The following is a 24,667-nucleotide window of genomic DNA, read 5'->3' as shown; positions in this document are numbered from 1 at the left end:
CACCAAGCCCGCAGATGCTGCCACCTCGTCCGCATCTAAGACCCGGGTGTGCTGGGCCCTGGGCTGGCCCCGCCTTGTGGTCACACACACAGCCTGGCCCATCACAGCAGAGCTGGGGTCACAGTCTTAGGCTGCTGGGCCTTGGGCAGATGGCCCGACCATCCACACCCCGCTCCCCTGGAAGGCACTGGGCTTAGATGTCAGTTGCCAGATGCCCCAGCAGCCCCCTCGGTGCTTGGCAGGCTGGGCCGCCTCCCCCAGCATGTCCCCTGCTCCTCTGTGGACACCCAGGAACTTGGAGGTAGCAGCAGAATCTCAGTCCAAGGCCCCATGCCCCAGAGAGACGGTCGTCCTCAGAGCCTTCCTAAACGCCCACACGGGGCACCTGGCTTTTCCCAAACACTCCAGGACAGAGCGGGGGCTGTGACCGCAGGGGCCCAGCCCCACACCAGAGCAGGGACGGGGATGCAGTCCCGGCTCCTCCACCCCACACTCCTGCCACAGGGCTCCAGCAGCAGCTCTGAGGGCAGCCTGGCATTAGCATCCACTGCCCATCCAGATTGTCACTCTCCTTGGCCCCTCGCTGCTCCCTGTGGAGAATAAAAGGGAAAAAAATAAAATCGTATTTATATAATATATATGTATATAATATATATGAGCTTGTATGTTTCGGGACCTTTGCAACATTTCTCCATAAATTCATTATTTGCGTTTTTGACAAAACCTGAACACAGAAGGGATCTCCTCCCCTGTCACTGGTCCAGCCACCATGGGCCGTCCCCAGGTGTCCCTGCTCCTCGTCCCCACAGTGCTTTCCCTGCCGGTGCTGCTTCCAACACACGCACCCCAGGCTTTGAGTTGAGGTCATTCACTAGGTATTTCTCAAACTGAGAAGCTGCTGGGATCTTTCTGGTGGGCGGCCCTGATCTCAGAGTGATACCACTGGGGCTGCTACGGGGATGCCCAGCACCGCGGGGTGGCCAGGCGCTGTGTTGTCCTCTCCCCCGCAGGCAGGACTGGTGTTATCACTGATGGGGTGTCTTGGGAGCAGAGCCAGTGTCCTCTCCCCAGTCAGCAACACCAGTGGAAGGCCACAGCCTTGCAAGGGGCATCCCACGTGGGGCCTAACCCTCCGGGGCTGTCCATAGTTCAGGGAATGGAATGTTTTGTGAAACTCAGTTCGTTTCTGAGATTGATGGGCAGCTTGCGGGTGGTTTGAGCCCTGGGCCGGGAGGCAGGAGGTCTAAGTTCAAGTCTCAAGGTGAATGGGGCCAGAGGTGAGTTCCAGCATGGGCTGGGGGCCGGGGACTGCCCACATGGCTTTCTGGGGGACCGAGCTCCCCGTGGCCATGCACAGAGCTTTCCAGTCTTTTCCGGCTGCATCAGGCCACTGGGATGCTCTCCTCTTCAGACCCCACACGACCGTTGGGTATTCCCTCTCACCCCATCCTCAGCTCAGAACGCCGGGGAGACGGAGCTCTGTCCTGGAGGCCATCCTATGCCCTCGGCCACCTCGTCGTTAGTTAACGGTTGGGCTAGTGAGCTATTTTGGAGCACCTGCCTCCTCCATTCTGACTTAAGATTTGAACTAGTAGAGAAAGAATTTTATTTTTCCCTGAACTTGAAATTGGGAGGAGGAAATACTGTGGGCACGTGGAGCTGCCTGGAGTGGAGCGTGCCAATCTGGAGGACTCTGGCTTTGATGGCGGCTACGCACCACGTCGTCCAGGCACCTCGATCCCAGTTTACATTGGGGTCCAGTCCTGCCCCCGAACTTGGTAGTTATGTCAGTCCAAACATTCCCAGTTTTTATTTATTTATTTATTTATTGCCTGGGCGTGGTGGCTCACACCTGTAATCCCAGCACTTTGAGAGGCCAAGGCAGGTGGATCACTTGAGGCCAGGAGTTCAAGAGCAGTTTGGCCAACATGACAAAACCCCGTCTCTACTAAAAATACAAAAATTAGTCAGATGTGGTGGCCCATGCCTTAGTCAGTGTGGGAGCTGATTAACGCAGTTACTCAGACTATATTATGAACCTTTATGGTATATTAATTATAATAATTTTACCATTTTAATTTCTCATGAATAACAGTAGAATATTAAATATTTAAACAGTAATTTCATTTGACTGGGCGCAGTGGTTCATGCCTGTAATCCCAGCACTTTGGGAGCCTGGGGCGGGCAGATCACTTGAGGTCAGGAGTTTCAGACCAGTCTGGCCAACATGGTGAAATCCCATCTCTACTAAAAACGCAAAAATGAGCTGGGCCTGGTAACAGGTGCCTGCAGGCCCAGCTACTTCAGAAGCTGAGGCAGGAGAATTGCTTGAACCTGGGAGGTGGAGGTTGTGGTGAGCCAAGATCGCGCCACTGCACTCTAGCCTGGGTGACAGAGTAAGACTCTTGTCTCCAAAAAAAACCCGAAATACAAAAATTAGGCATGGTGGCCCATGCCTTACTGTGAGAACTGACTAATGCAATTATTGTGACTATATTATGAACCTTTATAATATATTAATTATAGTAGCTTAACTGTTATAATTTCTCATGAAAAATATCAATCAGAATAATAAACTATTTTAACTATTTATTTATTTATTTATTTATTTTTTGAGACGGAGTTTCGCTCTTGTTACCCAGGCTGGAGTGCAATGGTGCGATCTCGGTTCACCGCAACCTCTACCTTCTGGGTTCACGCAATTCTCCTGCCTCAGCCTTCTGAGTAGCTGGGACTACAGGCACGTGCCACCATGCCCAGCTAATGTTTTGTATTTTTAGTAGAGATGGGGTTTCACCTTGTTGACCAGGATGGTCTCGATCTCTTGACCTCGTGATCCACCCGCCTCAGCCTCCCAAAGTGCTGGGATTACAGGCTTGAGCCACTGCGCCCTGCTGAACAATTTATTTAAACAGTTACTTAAGCAATCATGGCCAGGCGTGGTGGCTCATGCCTGTAATTCCAGCACTTGGGGAAGCTGAAGCAGGTGGCTCACTTGAGGTCAGGAGTTGGGAGACTAGCCTGGCCAACATGGTGAAACCACGTCTCTACCAAAAATATAAAATAATTATCCGGGTATGGTGGCGCATGCCTGTAATCTCAGCTACTCAAGAGACTGAGGCAGGAGAACCACTTGAACCTGGGAGACAGAGGTTTCAGTGAACCTAGATGACGCCATTGGACTGCCTGCTAGACGACAAAAGCGAAACTCAGTCTTTTTTTCCTTTTCATGACAATCACAGATTAACCTTTAATAGTCTTCATTTCTTTCTTTTTTTCTTTTTCTTCAGTCTAAGGTTCAATTGAGGTAAGATTAACCTTTTTTTTTTTTTTTTTTTTTTTTGAGACGGAGTTTCGCTCTTGTTACCCAGGCTGGAGTGCAATGGCGCGATCTCGGCTCACCGCAACCTCCGCCTCCTGGGTTCAGGCAATTCTCCTGCCTCAGCCTCCGGAGTAGCTGGGATTACAGGCACGCGCCACCATGCCCAGCTAATTTTTTTGCACCTTTAGTAGAGACGGGGTTTCACCATGTTGACCAGGATGGTCTCGATCTCTTGACCTCGTGATCCACCCGCCTCGGCCTCCCAAAGTGCTGGGATTACCGGCTTGAGCCACCGCGCCCGGCGCAGATTAACCTTTAATAGTCTTAACAATTAAGCAATCATTTTAATAATATGTAATGCATTGTATGTTCATTTAATTTGCTTAATAAATAATAATAGTTATGAATATTCAATGGCAAGCCGCCGGGAAACGACGGAGCTGGGATTTGAGGATCTGCTCCGCGAACCCCAGAATGCCCCGGATCCGACAGCCTCAGGGGGCAACGCGGTCCTGCGGAGATGCCGCCCGTCCGGAGGCGGCGCTGTGATCCAGCTCGAAGCGCCGGGAGCCCAGCGCCGCGCCGCGGAGCCTGCTGGGACTCGTAGTTCGCAGGCTCGCGGTGCGCAGGCGCAGTGCCGAGTCCACCTCTGCGCGCGTCCGGGGTTGGCTGCTGCGGCTGCTCCTGCGTGGGGCGTCCGAGGGGCCGAGCGAAGGAGGCCTCCCTGGGACACGCAGGGGAGCCCGGTCGGCCTGCACGGGGCGCTCCAGCCTTGGGGGCCCTGCGTGGCACCCGAGCGCGCGCCCCAATGGTCACCTGCGCCCACCTGGGCCGGCGCGCGCGCCTCCCGGCAACTCAGCCGTAAGTGCCGCCGCCTCCCGCGCCGCGACCTCCGCTCCGGGCCCGCCGGGGCTCTCGTGCTGCTGGTCCTTGCGTGGCCGGGTGGCCGGGGCGTGACCCGACCCTGTCGCGTTAGGGGCCCCACGGGAGGGTCGGGGGCCGGCAGCTCGCCCGGGGCCCCAGCGCCCAGGATGGCACGGTCTGCCCTTGCCCTGCGAAAAGGCCCCTGGATGAAAGACGCCTTAGCTCTGAGGCCCAGCCTGCGAGGATGGGGAGAAAACGCCTCAACTCTACCCTAAAGACAGGGCGGCTGCTACGCTCGCACTCCATGAGGCTACATCACAGGGTCTCCAGGAGGGGCGATCCCGCCCTCCAGGGGAGACTGGGCGATGTCTGGGGACGTCTTTGGTTGGCACAACTGGAGGGCGTTCCTGGCACAGAGTGGGTGGAGCCCAAGGATGCAGCTCAGAGCCCTGCCCCTGCCCAGAGAATGCTGCCAGTGCCCACAGTGCCCAGGGGGAGAGACCTTACTTATACTTAAAACCGCAGTCCTGGTGTTAAGATAGCAAGCCTCCTGTTCTGTTGATGGCCACGTACCCCTGTTGAGGAATGAGGAGGGAGCTGACCTTTCTGCTGGTCTTGCAACCCCAAGCTCCCTGATCTCTCTCGTACCCATCTCTCTTCCATCCTCAAGTGGCTCACAGGACCCTCCACTAGAGAGATGTTCTGCGGGAGCTATGGGGCCGGAGGTCCTGTATCCATTGCCATGAGCTATAATATAAAGTCCCAAGAGTGGGCCAGATGCGGTGGCTCACGCCTGTAATCCCAGCATTTTCGGAGGCCAAGGCGGTTAGATGACTTCAGCCCAGGAGTTGCACGTGACCAACGTGGTGAAACCCTGTCTCTACTAAAGATACAAAATCTAACTGGGTGCAGCATGCCTGCAATCCCAGCTACTTAGGAGGCTGAGGCAGGAGAATCGTTTAACTCGGGAGGCGGAGGTTGCAGTGAGCCAAAATGACCGTGCTGCTGCACTCCAGCCTGGGTGACAGAGTGAGACTCCATCTCAGAAAAATAAAAAAATCAAGTCCCAAGTGCAAAGGAAGCCTTTCCCCATGTCAGGGCAGAGGGAAGGCCAGCAGGTTGTAAATGGCAGCAGCACCTACCGAGAGTCCCCCATGTGAAGCCCCTCAGAGCAAGTAGACGGTGTCTGTTTGCATTTGGTTCTTGTATGAACCTTCTGGATGCTGTGACCATGCACCACAGACTGGGGCAGGGGGAGGGGCCTTGAAATTTATTCTGTCACAAGTCTGGAGGCCAGAAACCAGAAATGAAGACATGGCGAGGTCATGCTGTTTGTAAAGGCTCTGCTGGAAGATCTCTCTTCCAGCTTCTGATGGTGGCGTATGAGAGCTGGTGTCCTATGGCTTGGGGTCTCGTCGCTCCAGGCTCTGCCCGCATCATCACATGGACCTTTTTTTTTTCTTTTTTTTTCTTTTTTAAGACAGAGTTTCGCTCTGTTGCCCAGGCTGGAGTACAGTGGTGCGTTCTCAGCTCACTGCAACCTCCGCCTCCCAGGTTCAAGTGATTCTCCTGCCTCAGCCTCCCAAGTAGCTGGGATCACAGGCATGCACCACCACGCCCGGCTAATTTTGCATTTTTTTTTTTTTTTTTTTTTTTTTTTTTAGTAGAGATGGGGTTGCTTAGGACCTGAAAAGCATACACACACAAAAAGAAAGAAAAAAAAAAAGAGATGGGTTTGCCTTTGGTTCTTGTATGAACCCCCTGGAGCTGCTGTGGCAATGTGCCATAGACGGGGACGGGGGAAGGGCCCTTGTTGGTCTGGCTGGTGTCGAAACCCTGACCTCAGGTGATCCACCCGCCTCAGCCTCCCAAAGTGCTGCGCTTACAGGTGTGAGCCACCTTGCGGAGCCAAACTTTTTTTTTTTTTTAATTTGAGATGGAGTCTTGCTCTGTTGCCTAGCCTGGAGTGCAGGGGCACGATCTCCCAGGTTCAGGTGATTCTCTGGCCTCAGCCTCCTGAGGCGTGTGCCACCACACCCAGCTAATTCTGTATTTTCAGTAGAGATGGAGTTTCTCCGTGTTGGTCAGGCTGGTCTCGAACTCCGAACCTCAGGTGATCTGCCTTCCTTGGCCTTTGAAAGTGCTGGGATTACAGGCATGAGCCACCATGCCCGGCCTCTTCCCGTCATTTTAAGCCCCTGGGTCACTGGCACCTTGTGAAAACAGCCTCAGGAGACACATGTGAAGCGTTTCACTTCCTAACAGACCCTCAGTGTTTTGTAAACTTGTTTGCTTCCCAGGCCTTCAGTACCTTCATCCATGAATAAAAGGGGGCCTTTAAGATCCTTTGCTATGGATGGGTATAGCTTCTCACACCTACAATTTCAGCACTTGGGGAGGCTGAGGAAGGTGGATCCCTTGAGCCCGGGAGCTGTGGATGTGGGACAACATAGCAAGGCCCCGTATCTACAGAAAATAGAAAAAATGAGCTGGGCATGGTGGTGCCTAGAGTTCCAGCTACAGGCTGAGTTGGGAGGATCGCTTGAGCCCAGGAGATTGAGGCTGCCATGAGCTATGATCACACCCCTGCACTCCAGCCTGGGCAGCGGAGGGAGACTCTGTCTCTTAAAAAAACAAAACCCCGGCCTCAGTCCTGGGTCCTGGTTTCAGTTTATCTCCCTCTGTGTATAGGGGTCCTTCAAGTGAATGGAGGTTCTCCAGGCCATTGGCTCTGGCATCTGGGGACTGTCCTTGGTCTCGTATTCACAGCACTTTTTTCCTCCCTACAGCTCTGCGTGCCCAGGAACCTGCTTTTCCCAAGAAGAGAGAATGACTGCTGGGCACCCGCCCCGCTGGTCCCAGGTGAGATGTTGTCACCCTCCCGAAAGGTGCCCAGTATATCCGGAGAGAACAGTCCCACCAGAAACTCAGTCCTTGGTAGAGAAGGAGAGCCCTTGCTATGTGGAAAGTTCCAGAGAATTCCCCAGGAGTGTGTGGGCCGAGGCACTCAGGCCGCTCCCAAGTGGAAGGAAGGACCTAGAGGGGCTGAGCACAGCCTTTCCCGGGAGACAGGATTACGGGATCTCTGGGGTGTCAGTTTTCCTGGCTGGAAAGCTGTTTGGCCTTGGTGCCTTTGCCCAAGTTCTTGTCCTGCATCTGGGAAGAATGAGGCAGGCAGACAAGGGAAGGGTGAAGAAGAGTTTGTTTACTGTTAGAACAGCTCCGGGCGCGCAGCTCCTCTCTGCAGGCAGGTTCTGTGCTCCAGCGCTCAGCGCTCTGCAGATTGGAGGCCCTGGAGAGCGTGGCTCCTCTCTGCAGGCAAGTCATTCGGATGTCTCTGCAGGTCTCTGAAGCTCTCAGCTGAGAGGGTAGCTCCTCCCTGCGGGCAGGGTGTCTCTGCAGCTCTCAGTGGAGAGGGTACTCCTCTCTGCAGCTGGTGGTCCTGTCCTGTCGTCTCTTGGCCCTCTTTGTTCTCTGGCTGTCCTCTGCCCTTCTAAGGCTGAGCCCAGGGCTTTTATGGATCTCAGAGGGGAGGAAATGTGTGCCAGCTGGTTCATGGGTGGCTGTGGGCAGGCTGAAAGAGGCACTGTGAGTCCCCACTGTTGTCTGTAGCAGTGGCAGCCCAGTCCCGTCTTCAGACCCTCCGTGGACTGAAGGTGGGGCCTTACTGGGGACCCACCCCCTTCCACCCAGGAATTAAGCTGCCTCCTGCTGCCGTTCATGGTCCTGGGGCTTGGCCCCAACCCCCATTCTGAGATTGAAGCAGGTTTCAGGAGCAGACAGAGGTCAGGCAGTGGGAGCAGACACCCCTGAACCTCCAGGGACTGGGGGGTCCTTCCTGAGACCACTGAGGGTGCAAGCTGCAAAGAAGCCTGGGTCCTGGGCCTGGGAGGGCAACCACGGCTGCACCTGGGAGCTCCTGTGTCACCAGCTTGGAAGAGGCAGGGCTCCCACTTGTCTCCAGCTCCTGCCTGCTTCCTGGAGTGGGAGGCCCAGGTCTGCAGCTGCACCCAGCAGGGCAGATCCTGCCTGTCCTCAGGTCCCCCGAGAGCACAGGGAGGCTCGGATCCACAGCTACAGTTTGGGTGGCTCCCAAACTGCTCCCCCCAGCTCCATGGAGTGCGTGACCTCAGTGGCACCTCCCTGCCGCCGGCATGATGACAGCAGCCACCGCCATCAGCAGGTGGGATCCAGCACCTTCCCCTGGTGAGCAGAGAGGGCCGCCCAGGAAGGCATCCTCCTCTTTGCTTGAAAAATATTTTTGTAATTATGATAAAACACACATGAAACGTATTTGAACTTCACCGTCTTAGCCGTTTTTAAGTGCGCAGCTCAGCAGCATTAAGCACAGTCACACAGTTGTGAAATCATCACCACCATCCTCTCCACAACTTTCTCCTCTTCTCAAACAGAAACTCTTGTCCCATGAGTCACCCACTCCCCACCCCACCCCGCCAGCTCCTGGCACTCCCCATCCTACTTTCTGTCTCTGTGAAGCTGACAACTCTGGGACCCTCCTAGGAGTGGAACTACACAGGATTTGTCCTTCTCTGACTGGCTTCTCTCACTGAGCATGACATGATTATAATTGTATTTTTTCATTTTTTTGAGACAGGGTCTTGCTGTTGCCCACGTTGGAGCACAGTGGCATGATCATGGCTCACTGCAACCTCCACCTCCTGAGCTCATGTGATTCTCATGCCTCAGACTCCCAAGTAGCTGGGATTACAGGCGTGTGCCAGCACACTCGGCCAATTTTTTTTTTTTTTTTAATGGAGTCTCGCTCTGCCACCCAGGCTGGAGTCCAGTGGCACAATCAGCTCACTGCAACCTCCGCCTCCCAGGTTCAAGCAGTTCTCTGCCTCAGCCTCCCGAGTAAGCTGGGATTACAGGTGCTCGCCACCACGCCCCACTGATATTTTTGTATTTTTAGTAGAGGTGGGGTTTCACCATTTTGGCCAGGCTGGTCTTGAACTCCTGACCTTGTGTGTAGTCTGCCTGCCTTGGCCTCCCAAAGTGCTGGGATTATAGGCGTGAGCCATTGCGCCTGGCCCAATTTTTGTAGTATTAGTAGAGACGGGGTTTCACCATGTTGGTCCACACTGGCCGAGAACTCCTGGTTTCAGATGATCTGCCCATCTCGACCTCCCAAAGTGCTGGGATTACAGGCATGAGCCACTGTGCCCGCCCTCTGCAGTTTTATGTGTTTATTTATTTTTGAGATGGAGTTTCACTCTTTTACCTAGACTGGAATGCAGTGGCACAATCTTGGCTCACTGCAGCCTCCTGGTTCAAGCAATTCTCCTGCCTCAGTCTCCCTAGCCGCTGGGATTATAGGCACCCGCCACCACACCAGGCTAAATTTTATATTTTTAGTAGAGATGGGCTTTCACCATGTTGGCCAGGCTGATATCAAACTCCTGACCTCAAGTGGCCTCAAAGGCCTCAGCCTCCCAAAATGCTGAGATTACAGGCACGTCCCACCATGCTGAGCTAATTTGTAAAAAAAATTTTTGTAGGAACTAGACCTCACTGTGCTACTCCTGGGCTCACACAGTCCTCCCAGCACAGCTTCCCAGAGTGCTGGGATTCCAAGTGTGAACCGCTAGGCCAAGTTGGAAAGGTTTTGTTTTTGTTTTTGTTTTGAGGATACAGCTGGAGAGGGAGAGGGGAAGGCCTGAGATGGGTGTGGACTGAAGCGAGTCCATACAGGGCCCTTCAGGCTGGGGTGGAGACTCCGGCACCTCCTCTGTGCATATGGTTCTGGTGCCAGACATGGTTTTACAGCTTCGGGTTCCCCTTCCCGTTTCTTAATTTTGCAAATCGTAGCACACAGTGCTTCCTGCTGCTCTTTTCTTTGTTAGTAAGCTCCCAAGATTAAAATCGATTCAGGTCACCGCATGTTTTGGGTACCTTGGTGGGGTCCCCAAGACCACCCCTAGGCGCGGTGGCTGGCTGGGAGGGCGCTGGGACTCCCCTGAAAACACATTGTTTGCATCGGTGGCGGCACCCTGAGCAGGACATAGGTTGGTCAGGTGTAAAATGAAGTTCTCTTTTTCTTTTCTTTTTTTTTTTTTTTCGAGACAGAGTTTTGCTCTTGTTGCCCAGTCTGGAGTGCAATGGGGAGATCACGCAGCCTCCGCCTCCCAGGTTCAAGTGATTCTCCTGCCTCCGCCTCCCGAGTAGCTGGGATTACAGGCATGTGCCACCACGCCTGGCTCATTTTCTATTTTTCAAAGAGACCGGGTTTCACCATGTTGGTCAGGCTGGTCTCCATCTCCTGACCTCATGATCCACCTGCCTCAGCCTCCCGAAGTGCTGGGATTAGAGGCGTGAGCCACCGCGCCCGGCAGAAATTCTATTTTTCAAAGAAGGTAGCATTCTCCTTCAGTTTCTAGATTAACTTTTTTTTTTTGCTCAGACCAAGAGACCGGTCGCTTTTTTGTTGTTGTTGTTTAACTAATGGATTTTGTGTTTTAGAGTGGTTTTAGGATTACAGAAAAATTGAGTGGAAATTTTATGGCATTCTCTGCTCTCCAAGACCACAGCTCTGTTATCTGTCTGGATAACAGAGCTCCCGTTTCGGCCTTCTGTCCCAGGGTTCTGTGTAAACCAAGTAATTCCATTTTGTCTTTGATTTTCCATCTGTGAATCAGGATTCCCAAAACCAAAAATAGCCAGAAGCTTTTCTTCAGCAAAGCAGAGGTGTGGACATGCCAGACATTTTACCTTTTTTTTTTTTTTTAAGACAGAGTGTTACTCTGTTGCCCAGGCTGGAGTGCAATGACCCAGTCTTGGCTCACTGCAACCTCTGCCTCCTGGGTTCCAGTGATTCTCCTGGTCAGCCTCCCAAGTATCAGGGACTACAGGCATGTGCCACCATCCCTGGCTAATTTTTGTATTTTTGGTAGAGATGGGGTTTCACCATGTTGGCCAGGCTACTCTTGAGCTCGTGACCTTAAGTGATCCACCAGCCTTGGCCTCCCAAAATTAGTTTTGTGGGTTTTTTTTGGGACAGAGTCTTGTTCTGTTGCCCAGGCTGGAGTGCAATGACATGATCTCAGCGCACTGCAACCTCCACCTCCCAGGTTCAAGCAATTCTCCTGCCTCAGCCTCCCGAGTAGCTGGGACTACAGGCATGCACTAGCATGCCTGCCTGATTTTTTGTGTTTTTAGTACAGATGGAGTTTCACCATGTTGGCCAGGATGGTCCCAATCTCCTGACCAGTGATCCGCCCACCTCGGTCTCCCAAAGTGCTGGGATTACAGGCGTGAGCCACCTCGCCTGGCCAGGCCCCACATTTTAATACACTGGGGATTAAGTTTTACCATGAATTTTGCGGGGGACACAAACGTTCATAACATCACACCTGGGAACTGATTGAAAAATTTTTCTTCCCACTTGGAGATGAAAGCAACACACACTTTAAATTCTTTTGGTGCGTCCTAGGCTCACCTTTGGGAAGGTTTGGGGCGTTTCCTCTCACATGCAGGGGAGAACAAAACCCCAGGGGCTCACCAGAACGGTGCGTTCCTCACCACCATCTCACTTTAGCCAGAGTGGCCAAAAGCAGTCGGGAGAAACCAGCAAGCCTAATCCCCTGGGGCTGGATCTCCCGTTTTTCAAGTTCCCGAGGCAGCTTTTACATCTTCCAGCAGATACCAGCTGAGGTGCTGCTCTGTACCATGGATTACCTGGATAGCCATCCGGCCCCAGGTGCTCACCAGCCCCTTCATATGCTGAAACAACAAAGCTTCCGCCATATTTCGGGGAAGCAGGGTTGTTGTAGCAGATTCCTCTTCTTACACTGTCTTTGCCTCGTAACGTGCAACTCTAAGTCTGGAAGCAAAGAGACCTGACCTCTAATAACTGAAGGTTTGAAGAAGGTTCTGTTCAGTCCTGTGTATTGTTGGATATTGCTTCTAGGTCTTCTGACTATAGCAATAACAGATGGCGTGACTGACGTTAACCAGTTAGTCCCCACAACAACATGCTTTGGTTAAAATTATTCTTTCTGGGACCAGGGATGGCGGCTCACACCTGTAATCCCAGCACTTTGGGAGGCTGAGGCAGGCCGACCATGAGGTCAGGAGTTCGAGACTAGCCTGACCAACGTGGTGAAACCCCATCTCTACTAAAAATACAAAAATTGGCTGGGCGTGGTGACGTGCGCTTGTAATCCCAACTACTCGGTGGGCTGAGGCAGGAGAATCGCTTGAACCTTGGAGGCAGAGGTTGCTGTGAGCTGAGATCTCGCTGTTGCACTCCAGCCTGGGCAACAGATCAAGACTCTGTCTCAAAAAAAAAAATTATTCTTTCCATTGAACAGATGATGAGGCTGTATCTTGGACAGGTCTGCAATATACCTGCAGTCCCGTAACCAGCGAGTGGCATACCCATGAAATCCATTCATTTTCAGAATCAGCAGGGGGAGATTCTCACGTGGGGATGTCATGCTCAGATGCAGAGGTTAGAACTCCGATTTCAGTAAGAAATGGGCAAAGTGTTTCATCTAGACTGTGTGCTGGTCGTCCTTGCTCTGTTGATGGCGGGCCTCACGTCTGTACGTCCCTCCCCTTTTAAGCCAAGGACAGGCACTCACAAGGCAGCGAGTAGAAACTGACTTCTGCACTTTGCACCTTGACCTTTCTGAACTCCCCTGGTGCCACCAAGCCCACCCCTCCTGCCATGAACGTGGGTGCCAGTGGGCCCATCTTGAGCAGAACCGCTGTGATATTCTAGGAACTAGTAACCTTTGAGGACGTGTCCGTGGACTTCTCCCAGGAGGAGTGGGAATTGCTGGACCCTGCTCAGAAGAACCTGTATAGAGAAGTGATGCTGGAGAATTACAGGAATGTGCTCTCGCTGGGTAAGGCAAGCATCATTAATTCATGTGTTCATTGATTCATGTTTATCTAGTGTATTAGTTTGTTCTCACACTGCTAATAAAGCCATACCCAACACTGGGTAATTTATAAAGGAAAGTGGGCTTAATGGACTCAGTTCCACATGGCTGGGGAGGCCTCACAATCATGGTGGAAGGCAAATGAGGAGGAAAGTCATCTTTTTTTTTTTTTTTGAGATGCAGCTTTGCTCTTGTTGTCCAGGCTGGAGTGTAATGGCACGATCCCAGCTCACTGCAACCTCTGCCTCCCGGGTTCGAGTGACCCTCCTGCCTCAGCCTCCCGAGCAGCTGGGATTACAGGCATGCGCCACCATGCCTGGCTAATTTTGTATTTTTAGTAGAGACGGGTTTTCTTCATGTTGGTCAGGCTGGTCTCGAACTCCCTCAGGTGATCCACCTGCCTTGGCCTCCCAAAGTGCTGGGATTATAGTTGTGAGCCACCACACCCGGTGCAGTCACGTCTTAATGGCGGTAGCAAGAGCAGTTGTAGCCGGGCGCGGTGGCTCAAGCCTGTAATCCCAGCACTTTGGGAGGCCGAGGCGGGTGGATCACGAGGTCAAGAGATCGAGACCATCCTGGTTAACATGGTGAAACCCCGTCTCTACTAAAAATACAAAAAAATTAGCTGGGCGTGGTGGCACATGCCTGTAATCCCAGCTACTCAGGAGGCTGAGGCAGGAGAATTGCCTGAACCCAGGAGGCGGAGGTTGCGGTGAGCTGAGATCGTGCCATTGCACTCCAGCCTGGGTAACAAGAGCAAAACTCCATCTAAAAAAAAAAAAAAAAAAAAAAAAAAAAAAGAGCAGTTGTGCAGGGGAACTCTCATTTGTAAAACCGTTAGATCTCATGAGACTTATCACTACTACGAGAACAGTACAGGGGAAAAGCACCCATGATTCAGTTATCTCCACCTGGCTCTGCCCTTGTGGGGATTATTACAGTTCAAGGTGAGATTTGGGTGGGGACACAGCCAAACCATATTATGTAGCATCTACTGTGTGTCAGGCATCATGCAGGGAATGGGGGATTCCTTGGTGAATAAGACAGACATGGGTCCTGGTCTTGTGGCTTTCATGGTCTGGTTTCTCTGGAACAGATGACCTTACTTGTTCAGTACTTGGTAGCTGAAGCTGCAGTGGAATTGCATACATATCAGGCATAGAGAACGTCTCTGATTCCCCTTGGGAACACATGCCGAGTGTATTATTAGTCAGTTTCACGCTGCTATAAAGAATACCAGCTGACACTGGGTAATTTATAAAGAAAAGAGGTGTAGGTTGAGTCTGGTGGCTCATGCCTGGAATCCCAGCACTCTGGGAGGCTGAGGCGGGTGGGTCATCTAAGGTCAGGAGTTTGAGACCAGCCTGACCAACATGGCAAAAGCCCGTCTCTACTCAAAATTTAAAAATTAGCCAGGGCCGGGCGCGGTGGCTCATGCCTGTAATCCCAGCACTTTGGGAGGCCGAGGTGGGTGGATCACGAGGTCAAGAGATCGAGACCATCCTGGTCAACAAGGTGAAACCCCGTCTCTACTAAAAATACAAAAAATTGGTTGGGCATGGTGGCACGTGCCTGTAATCCCAGCTACTCGGGAGGCTGAGGCAGGAGAATTGCCTGAACCCAGGAGGCGGAGGTTGCGATGAGCCGAGATCGCGCCATTGCACTGCAGCCTGGGTAACAAGAGCAAAACTCTGTCTCCAAAAAAAAAAAAAAAAATTAGCCAGGTGTGGTAGTAGGCACCTCTAATCCCAGCTGCTCGGAGACTGAGGCGGGAGAATCACTTGAACCTGGGAGCTGGAGGTTGCAGTGAGCCAAGGTCACGCCATTGCACTCTACTCTGGGCAACAAGAGTGAAACTCGCATCTCAAAAAGAAAAGAGGTTTAATTGACTTAAAGTTCTGCAAGGCTGGAGAGGCCCCAGAAAATTGACACAACTGTGGCAGAAAGGGAAGCAGGCACCTTCTTCAGAAGGCCTCAGGAGAGATAAGAGAGCAGGGGAAACCTTATCAAACCCTCCGATCAGCTGGGCGCGGTGGCTCCGCCTGTAATCCCAGCACTTTGGGAGACCGAGGCAGGCGGATCACAAGGTCGGGAGATCGAGACCATCCTGGCCTACATGGTAAAACCCTGTCTCTACTAAAAATACAAAAAATTAGCTGGGCATGATCGCACAAACCTGTAGTCCCAGCTACTTGAGAGGCTCAGGCAGGAGAATTGCTTGAACCCGGGAGGTAGAGATTGCAGTGATTTTTTAAATTAGAAAATGAAATCTGTACTTTGTGCAACCTCGCAAGTACACTCTTGTCCCTTTCAGAAGCCTTGAAGAACCCATGTGCTGTTGCAGGGATTGAGGAGGGTCCATTTTCCACGGCACACACCCCACAAGCCACTCGTCTCTCCTCGTGGATGGGGCATTTACTTCTTCAGCCAGTGGCTTCTGCTCACCTGGGGCAAAGTGAAGCCCTGTGGATGGAGGAAAAAGAAACTCCTCAAGCTTCCCGCTCCGGTGAGAATCGCGCACATGGAAAGCATCGGGATGGCAGTAGTGTCTGGGGCTGGCGTGTCCAAACTTTTTACACAGGGGGCCAGTTCACTGTCCCTCAGACCGTTGGAGGGCCGCCACATACTGTGCTCCTCTCACTGACCACCAATGAAAGAGGTGCCCCTTCCTGAAGCGCGGCGGGGGGCCGGATAAATGGCCTCAGGGGGCCGCGGTTTGGGGACCCCTGGTCTGGGGAAACATTGGTAGAGACCTCTTCACAAGGCCCTGATTCTGTAAGGACGGTGCCAAGAGACCTTCCTCAGGCACCCGCAGTTCACTTCCTGTCACCTTTCCCCTTCTCTTTACTACTTTATGTGACTTCTCACTGGGTACAGAGAAAAGAATATCCCGTTTTCTTGTTTTATTTATTTACTTTTTTTTTTTTTTTTTGAGACAGACTCTCTTTTTTTTTTTTTTTTTTTTTTTTTGAGACAGAGTTTCGCTCTTGTTGCCCAGGCTGGAGTGCAATGGCGCGATCTCGGCTCACCGCAACCTCCGCCTCCTGGGTTCAGGCAGTTCTCCTGCCTCAGCCTCCTGAGTAGCTGGGATTACAGGCACACGCCACCATGCCCAGCTAATGTTTTGTATTTTCAGTAGAGACGGGGTTTCACCATGTTGACCAGGATGGTCTCGATCTCTTGACCTTGTGATCCACCCGCCTCGGCCTCCCAAAGTACTGGGATTACAGGCTTTAGCCATCGTGCCCGGCCCCGACTCTCTCTCTTTCACCAGGTGCCAGGCTGGAGTGCAGTGGCGCGATCTTGCCTCACTGCAGCCTCCACCTGCGGGGTCCAAGCACTTCTCCTGCCTCAGCCTACCCAGTAGTCGGGACTACAAGCACGGCCAGCTAATTTTTGCATTTTAGTAGAGATGGGGTTTCACTATGTTGGCCAGGATGGTCTCGAGGCCAGGATGTCTTGACCTCGTGATCTGCCCTCCTTGGCCTCCCAAAGTACTGGGATCATAGGTGTGAGCCACCGCGCCCGGCCATTTTGTTAATTTATCTTAAGGGTCTCACTCTGTGGCCCAGGCTGGAGTGTGGTGGCACGATCACATCTCACTGTATCTTTGCCTTCCTGGGTTCAGGTGATTCTCCTGCCTCAGCCTCCTGAGCAGCTGGGACTAGAGACACTTACCATCACTCCCAGCTATTTTTTTTTCCCAGAGATGGGGGGTCTCACTGTGTTTTCCAGGCTGGTCTTGAATTCCTGGCCTCAAGCGATCCTCCTTTCTCAGCCTCCCAAACTATGGGGAGTTCAGGCATCAGCCACAACTCCTGGCCCCATTTTCTTTTTTTTTGTTTGTTTCTTTGAGACTGAGTCTCGCTCTGTCGCCCAGGCTGGAATGCAGTGGCGAGATCTCAGCTCGCTACGGCCCCTGCGTCCTGCCTGTTCAAGGGATTCTCCTGCCTCAGCTTCCCAAGTAGCTGGGACTACAGGCACCCACCAGCATGCTCAGCTAATTTTGTGTATTTTTAGTAGAGACAGGGTTTCACCATGTTAGCCAGGATGGTCTCAAATTCCTGACCTCAGCTGATCCTCCTGCCTCGGCCTCCCAAAGTGCTGGGATAACAGGTGTGAGCCACCGCACCCGGCCTTCTCCCTTTTCTTCTTGAAGCCATTCTGCCTGTGTTTCTAGTTGTTCTCTTCCTCTTTGCTTTCTTGATAATCCTTTCTCTCTTCCAGACATATTCTCCCAGCTTTACAGAGTCATTTCTCTCTGTATTTCGATTCCCCTGCCTTTTTCCGTCACTGTCAGCCTTCTGCTGCTGCATCTCACTCTCAGTAGCCTTCCTTGCTGCCCGCCTCTCTTTTTCCCATCCTTCCCCCGTGTGCAAAGCTGATATCGAAACGTCAGTCCACCTAGGCCTTGTAGATGTTGGAAGGACTTTTGGCCCACTGATTTTCAAGTAGCCGCTGCTGCTTCTAAAAAAATTGTTTCCCCCTCAAGGTATTTCAGATCGGACGACTGTACTGAAAAACCAAGACTCAACTTACAAGAAGGTGGTCTTACAAGAGGAACCAGCCGGTGGTCTAAATATCATAAGGCTTCTCAGAGGAGACGGGCGATGGAAGCAGTTGGGGGAGAGTCACGAAGACCCCCAGGGGCTCTTGAGCCAGAAGGCATCCATCCAAGCAGTGGCACTTCCTCAGGAGACGGCTGCTGGATGGCATGGATTTGGGGAAAATGGTCATCTCGTTTTATCACAGGGAAGCTCTAAAGGGAAACCTGTGTGTGACAGTGAACTGGATATTACAAGCTTGGCATCCGATTCAGTCTTAAACCGCCATCGGATGAGACATGCTGATGGGAGACTCTGTGAAGGTCACAAATGTGGAAATGCCAGCAGCCGGAACGGTCACTTTATTCAACACCAGGGGAAAATGTGTGTGTATTTGGAAAATGGGCAGTCACTGAACCACAGTGTGGCGCTGACGATACACAACAGAATCAACACAGCAGAGAAACCCTTTGAGTGCCACCAGTGCGGGAAGGTGTTCAACCGGAGACACTCGCTGAGCGAACATCAGAGAATTCACACAGGAGAGAAGCCCTATGAGTGTCATGAGTGCGGGCGAGCCTTCACGCACAGCTCCACCCTCACGCGCCATCTGAGAACTCACACTGGAGAGAAGCCCTACGCCTGTGGCGAATGCGGGAAGGCCTTCAACAGGATCTCATCTCTGACTCAGCACCAGAGGATCCACACCGGGGAAAAGCCCTACAAATGTGAAGACTGTGGGAAATCCTTCTGCCAGAGTTCTTACTTGATCTTGCACAAGAGGACACACACGGGCGAGAAGCCCTACGAGTGCAGTGATTGTGGAAAGGCCTTCAGCGACCGTTCCTCCCTCAACCAGCACGAGCGAACTCACACGGGCGAGAACCCCTATGAATGTCAGCAGTGTGGAAGGGCCTTCAGCCAGAGGTCCTCCCTTGTGAGGCACGAGAGAACTCACACTGGAGAGAAACCCTACAGGTGTCAGGAGTGTGGGAAAGCCTTCAGCCAGAGCTCCTCCCTTGCCACACATCAGAAGACTCATAGCAGCCAGAAAACCTATAAGATCATTGACTGCGGGGAAGCATTCTACCGGAACAGACATCTTATCGGATGCTAGCAAGTACGTGCTGCTTTGTGAACCGCTGTTTAATACGCGGACACATACAGGTGGTTAGACTTTGCCCTGGTGTGCTGGATTATTTGAAAAGAAGTGGGTTTATTGGCTGGGTGCAGTGGCTCATGCCTGTAATCCCAGGACTTTGGGAGGCCGAGGTGGGAGGATCACGAGGTCAGGAGTTTGAGACCAGCCTGACCAACATGGTGAAACTCCATCTCTACTAAAATTACCAGAGTCAGCCAGGCTTGGTGGTGTGTGCCTGTAATCCCAGCTGCTCGAGAGGCTGTGGCAGGAGAATCATTTGAACCTCGAAATGGGAGGCTGCAGTGAGCCAAGATCACACCACCGCACTCCAGCCCAGGCAACAGAGCAAGACTCTGTCTTGCCAAGACTGGTGTTGAACTCGTGGGGTCAAGCAGTCCTCCTCTCTTGGCCTCCCAAAGTGTTGGGATTAAAAGCATGAGCCACTGTGCCCAACCTGAAGCAGCCTTTTAATGGGAGGAATTGTCGTTATGCTCTGTCCAATGAGCTCCAGACTTTCAGAAAAGATTGGTCGACAAAAATGCTATCACGGGTGGGATTTTGTCAAGAACCACATGTTGGTTGATTTGCTTAAACAAAAGGTACGCTGATTCTTAACTGCTTCTGTGTGTTGTGTTTATTTCATTGTTCGTTGTTTTATAAAGTATTCTTGGCCAGGTTTATTTGAGACAGATTTTTTTTTTTTTTTGAGACAGAGTTTCGCTCTTGTTACCCAGGCTGGAGTGCAGTGGCGTGATCTTGGCTCACTGCAACCTCCGCCTCCTGGGTTCAGGCAATGCTTCTGCCTCAGCCTCCTGAGTAGCTGGGATTACAGGCACGCGCCACCATGCCCAGCTAATTTTTTGTATTTTTAGTAGAGACGGGGTTTCACCATGTTGACCAGGATGGTCTTGATCTCTTGACCTTGTGATCCACCCGCCTTGGCCTCCCAAAGTGCTGGGATTACAGGCGTGAGCCACCGCGCCCAGGCTTGAGACAGATTTTCACTCTGTTGCCGAGGCTGAAGTGCAGTGGTGTGGTCATAGCTTCCTGCAGCCAGCCTTCCCCTCCCAGACTCAAGCAGCCCTCCCACGTCAGCCTCTCAAGTGGCTGGGACTACAGATGTGCACCGATACCACACCCAGCTAATTTTTTTTCTATTTTTTGTAGCAATGGGCTTTCATCAGGCTGCCAAGGCTGGTCTCAAACTCATGAGCTCAAGCAGTCCACCCACCTTGGCCTCTCATAGTGCTGGGATTACAGGTGTGAGCCACCGTGCCCGGGCTTCATTTCAGTATTCCGCTTCAGCGTTTTACATTGGTCACTTAGCTGGATCCGTCTGTTGTGTGCACTGCTCTACCCGTGCAGGCTGTATGCTAAGACAGAAAGTGCTTTGGATGTGCAGTTTAAAAAACAGAAGGGGTTCAAATCAGTACTAGTAACTTCATCCGTGCACAACAGGACAAAGGCTGGGAGAGATGTGTAGAAATGAATCATTTATGTGATTCCTGGGGCACTCCAATCGTGTGATGCTGTGTCTACCTTTCGCCATTTCATGTGGTATTGCTGTCATCATTTTGGCAATGAATAAAAACCAAATAGCACCCAGAATTGTTGAGGATGTGGAACAGGGTGGGGTAGGGTTGCCTGTGGATACCTAGATGGTGGGGACACAGTAGAGCAGGCTTTGGGACACAGAGGGGGGAATGACCTTTGGTGGTCTGGGAAAAGTCCCACCTCTGAGACGGACCAAGCAAAGTGGAGACCACAAGTGCTGACATACATTATCGTCACTAACGTGTATTGGATGCTTACTGTATACCAGGCACCAGCGAGTACTTCCGTGTGGTTCATTGAGCCCTCACAACACTCTTCACGTTCCATTTTACAGAAGATGAAACAGAAATAATTTGCTCTAGGTCACACAACTAGAAAGTAGTGGAATCGGCCAGGCACGGTGGCTCATGCCTGTAATCCCAGCACTTTGGGAGGCTGGGAGACTGGGTGAATCAGGAGGTCAGAAGTTTGAGACCAGCCTGGCCAACATGGTGAAACCTCATCTCTACTAAAAATACAAAGATTAGCCAGGTGTGGTGGTGGGTGTCTGTCATCACAGCTACTCAGGAAGCTGAGGCAGGAGAAGAGCTTGAACCTGGGAGGTAGAGGTAGCAGTGAGCTGAGATCGAGCCACTGCTCTCCAGCCCTGGCAACAAAGTGAGACTCTTCTCAAAAAAAAGTAGTGGATGCCAGGCGCGGTGGCTCATGCCTGTAATCCCAGCACTTTGGGAGGCCGAGGCGTGTGGATCACCTGAGATCAGGAGTTTGAGACCACCCTGGCCAACATAGAGAAACCCGTGTCTGAAAATAAATAAATGAATAAATAATAAAGTAGTGGAATCTGGGCTGGGCATGGTGGCTCACGCCTACAATCCCAGTACTTTGAGAGGCTGAGGTGGGTGAATAGCCTGAAGTCAGGAGTTGGGAGACCGGCCTGGCTAACATGTCAACCAAAAAACCCAAAAATTAGCTGGGCATGGTGGTGCATGCTGCTTGTCCTAGCTATTCAGGAGGCTGTGGCATGAGAATACCTTGAACACAGGAGGCAGAGGTTGCAGTGAGCCAAGATGGCACCATTGCACTCCAGCCTGGGTGACAGTGAAATTCTCTTGTCTCAAAGAAAAAAAAAATGAGTAGTGGAATCTGGATTTGACCTTGAACAACCTGTAGAAAGCCAACACCTCATTCACCAGGCCACCAGGCAGGGGAACTGGTTCCCAGGTTTTCTCTTGGAAACCTGAATTCAGTGGCTCACAACTGTAATCCCAGTTATTTTGGGAACTGAGGCAGGAGACTCAAGACTTGAGTCCAGGAGTTCAGCCCAGCCTGGGCAACACAGGCTCTGTATCTGCAAAGCATAAACATTAGGCTGGGTGCGGTAGCTCATGCCTGTAAACCCGGCACTTTGGGAGGCTGAGGTGAGCGAATCGCAAGGTCAGGAGATCGGGACCATCCTGGCAAGCTGGGTGTGCTAGCGAGAGCCTGTAGTCCCAGCTACTCGGGACTCAGGAGACTGAGGCAGGAGACTTGCTTGAACTTGGGAGACAGAGGTTGCAGTGAGCCGAGATTGCGCCACTGCACTCCAGCCTGGGCAACAGAGTGAGACTCTGTCTCAAAAAAAAAGAAAAAAGAAAGAAAAATACAAACATTAGCCAGGCATGGTGGCTCACGCCTGTAGTCCCAGCTACTCTGGGAGCTGAGGTGGAAGGACTCCTTGAGCCCAGGAGTTTGAGGCTACTGTGAGCTATGAGCACACCCTGCATTCCAGCCTGAGTGACAAAGCAAGACCCTGCCTCAGAAAAAACTTAAGAGATTTTCTCTTAGAAGTCACTTAACTTGCTGTGAATCTTCCCTTTTTCCTTGAGCTAATGAGGGAGGTTGCCCGTCCGATCTCCTTACACCCGAATTGAACATGTTGCTTTTCCTTAGATATCCTTGATCCCTGGCCAGTCTAGACCCTACTGGGTTGATGAGTAAGTTTCTTTTCTTTTTTAGACTGAGTCTCACTCTGTCACCCAGGCTGGAGTGTAGTGGGGCAATCTCGGTTCACTGCAACCTCCGACTCCTGGGTTCAATAGATTCTCCTGCCTCGGCCTCCTGAGTAGCTGGGATTACAAGCACGCGCGACCATGCCTGGCTAATTTTTTTGTATTTTTAGTAGAGATGGGTTTCGCTCTGCCACCCAGGCTAGACGCTACCTCCTGACCTCAGGTGATTTTTCTGCCTTGGCCTCCAGAAGTGCCGGGATCACAGGCGTGAGCCACAGTGCCCGGCCGAGTAAGGTTTTTTAAGGGCTTTGTGAACGACTTTGAACTGGATGCCAAGTGTCTGCCAGTGAATTGATGTGTTTTTTGGGGAAAGCATCTGCAGCTTTTGGCATATTCTTGAGAAGAGCTGAGTTAGAGTTCTCCTGACTATGCTGTTCTCAGCCTTGCTATCTCTCTCCGGCAAATTTTTTTTTTAATTTTTATTTATTTATTTTTGAGATGGAGTCTCACTGTCACCCAGGCTGGAGAGCAATGGCATGATTTCGGCTCACTGCAACCTCTGCCTCCGGGTTCAAGCAGTTCTCCTGCCTCAGCCTCCCAAGTAGCTGGGATTACAGGGACACACCACCATGCCCAGCTAATTTTTTTTTTTTTTTGAAACGGAGTCTCCTCTCACCTCTGCTTCCCAAAGTGCTAGGATTACAGGCATGAGCCACCGTGCCCAGTCTTTTGTTTTTGTTCTTTTATTTTATTTTTTTTATTTTTTATTTTTTTGAGACAGAGTTTCGCTCTTGTTGCCCAGGCTGGAGTGCAATGGCGCGATCTCGGCTCACTGCAACCTCTGCCTCCTGGGTTCAGGCAATTCTCCTGCCTCAGCCTCCTGAGTAGCTGGGATTACAGGCATGCGCCACCATGCCCAGCTAATTTTTTGTATTTTTAGTAGAGACAGGGTTTCACCATGTCGATCAGGATGGTCTCGATCTCTTGACCTCGTGATCCACCCGCCTCGGCCTCCCAAAGTGCTGGGATTACAGGCTTGAGCCACCGCGCCCGGCTGTTCTTTTATTTGACACAGGGTTCCACCATGTAGGCCAGGCCAGTCTCGAACTCCTGACCTCTAGTGATCCACCCACCTAGGCCTCCCAAAGTGCTGGAATTAAAGGGGTGATCCACAGAGCCCAGCCACACTACTTTATTTTTAACTGGAAGCAGCTTTCCTGTGGCAGTCCTCTAAACATGTATTTTTATTAAAGTGTGTAAAACCTTTCTAGGAAAGATAAAAGTGAATTTTACAAATTCTGTTTCTGAATGAAATGACAATATCAAAATTTGAACAACCCCTTAAGCTACGGAGTTTTCTGAAATGAGCAACCATTAACTGCATTTGGTTTTCAGCCCTGGTCTATAAAGTGTATTAAGTGTTTTCAGGTTGATCACATATTTTTTTTTTCCTTTTTTTTTTTTTTTTAAATTTAAGGTTGGGCGCAGTGGTTCATGCCTGTAATCCCAACACTTAGGGAGGCCAAGGTGAGGTGGATCACCTGAGGTCAGGAGTTCGACACCAGCCTTACCAACATGAAGAAACCCCGTCTCCACTAAAAATACAAAATTGGCTCGGTGTGGTGGCACGTGCCTATACGCCAAGCTACCTGGGAGTCTGAGGCAGGAGAATTGCTTAAACCCGGGAAGCGGAGGTTGCAGTGAGCCGAGATGGCGCCATTCCACTCCAGCCTGGGCAACAACAGCGAAACTCCATCTCAAAAAAAAAAAAAAAAAAAATTAGCCTGGTGTAATAGCATGGGCCCATAGTCCCACCTGCTTGGGAGGGTGAGGGAGCAGAATCACTTGAACATGGGAGATGGAGTTTGCAGTGAGCCAGGATTGTGTCACTGCACTCCAGCCGTGGTGACAGAGAGCAAAAAACCGAAAATTAAAACCCAATTTCCTAAGGTTCAACCAAATTCATTTCAACTTTTGCCTGTTTTTCTTACACAGTTAAAATAAGGATTCAGTATCCTTAGAAATACTATAGGCTTTTCTGTTTTAAATATAACATCTAAAAAACTGTAAATACAAATAAAAATTTACCATCTTCATAATTTTTTTTTTTTTGGAGATGGAGTTTCGCTCACCCAGGCTGGAGTGCAATGGCGCAATCTTGGCTCGGCGCAATCTTGGCTCACGGCAACCCCCGCCTCCTGGGTTCAGGCAATTCTCCTGCCTCAGCCTCCTGAGTAGCTGGGATTACAGGCACGCGCCACCATGCCCAGCTAATTTTTGGTATTTTTAGTAGAGACGGGGTTTCACCATGTTGACCAGGATGGTCTCGATCTCTTGACCTCATGATC

The 24,667-nt window shown here is 51.4% G+C and overlaps 1 protein-coding gene across 4 annotated transcripts; it reads left to right on the top strand.

The window, feature by feature from the left end:
* Positions 1-3,966: 3,966 nt before the first annotated feature.
* ZNF554 (zinc finger protein 554) lies at positions 3,967-20,378 on the top strand. 4 transcript variants are annotated; one of them, XM_039465655.2, is made up of 5 exons: positions 3,967-4,183; positions 6,976-7,048; positions 12,930-13,056; positions 15,407-15,598; positions 17,585-20,378. In XM_039465655.2, the coding sequence occupies exons 1-5, from the start codon at positions 4,131-4,133 to the stop codon at positions 18,751-18,753; spliced, it is 1,614 nt and encodes a 537-aa protein (XP_039321589.1). In that variant the 5' UTR covers positions 3,967-4,130; the 3' UTR covers positions 18,754-20,378. The 4 variants fall into 4 exon arrangements, with proteins under 4 accessions (XP_039321589.1, XP_074240926.1, XP_074240927.1 ...); XM_074384825.1 differs by having other exon boundaries at positions 4,051-4,183; positions 15,410-15,598; XM_074384826.1 differs by lacking the exon at positions 15,407-15,598 and having other exon boundaries at positions 4,051-4,183.
* The last annotated feature ends 4,289 nt before the right edge of the window (positions 20,379-24,667 follow it).

This window comes from Saimiri boliviensis, chromosome 14 (genome assembly GCF_048565385.1).
Source record: "Saimiri boliviensis isolate mSaiBol1 chromosome 14, mSaiBol1.pri, whole genome shotgun sequence".
NCBI classification, from domain to species: domain Eukaryota; kingdom Metazoa; phylum Chordata; class Mammalia; order Primates; family Cebidae; genus Saimiri; species Saimiri boliviensis.
This window is presented reverse-complemented; position numbering and strand designations above follow the sequence as displayed.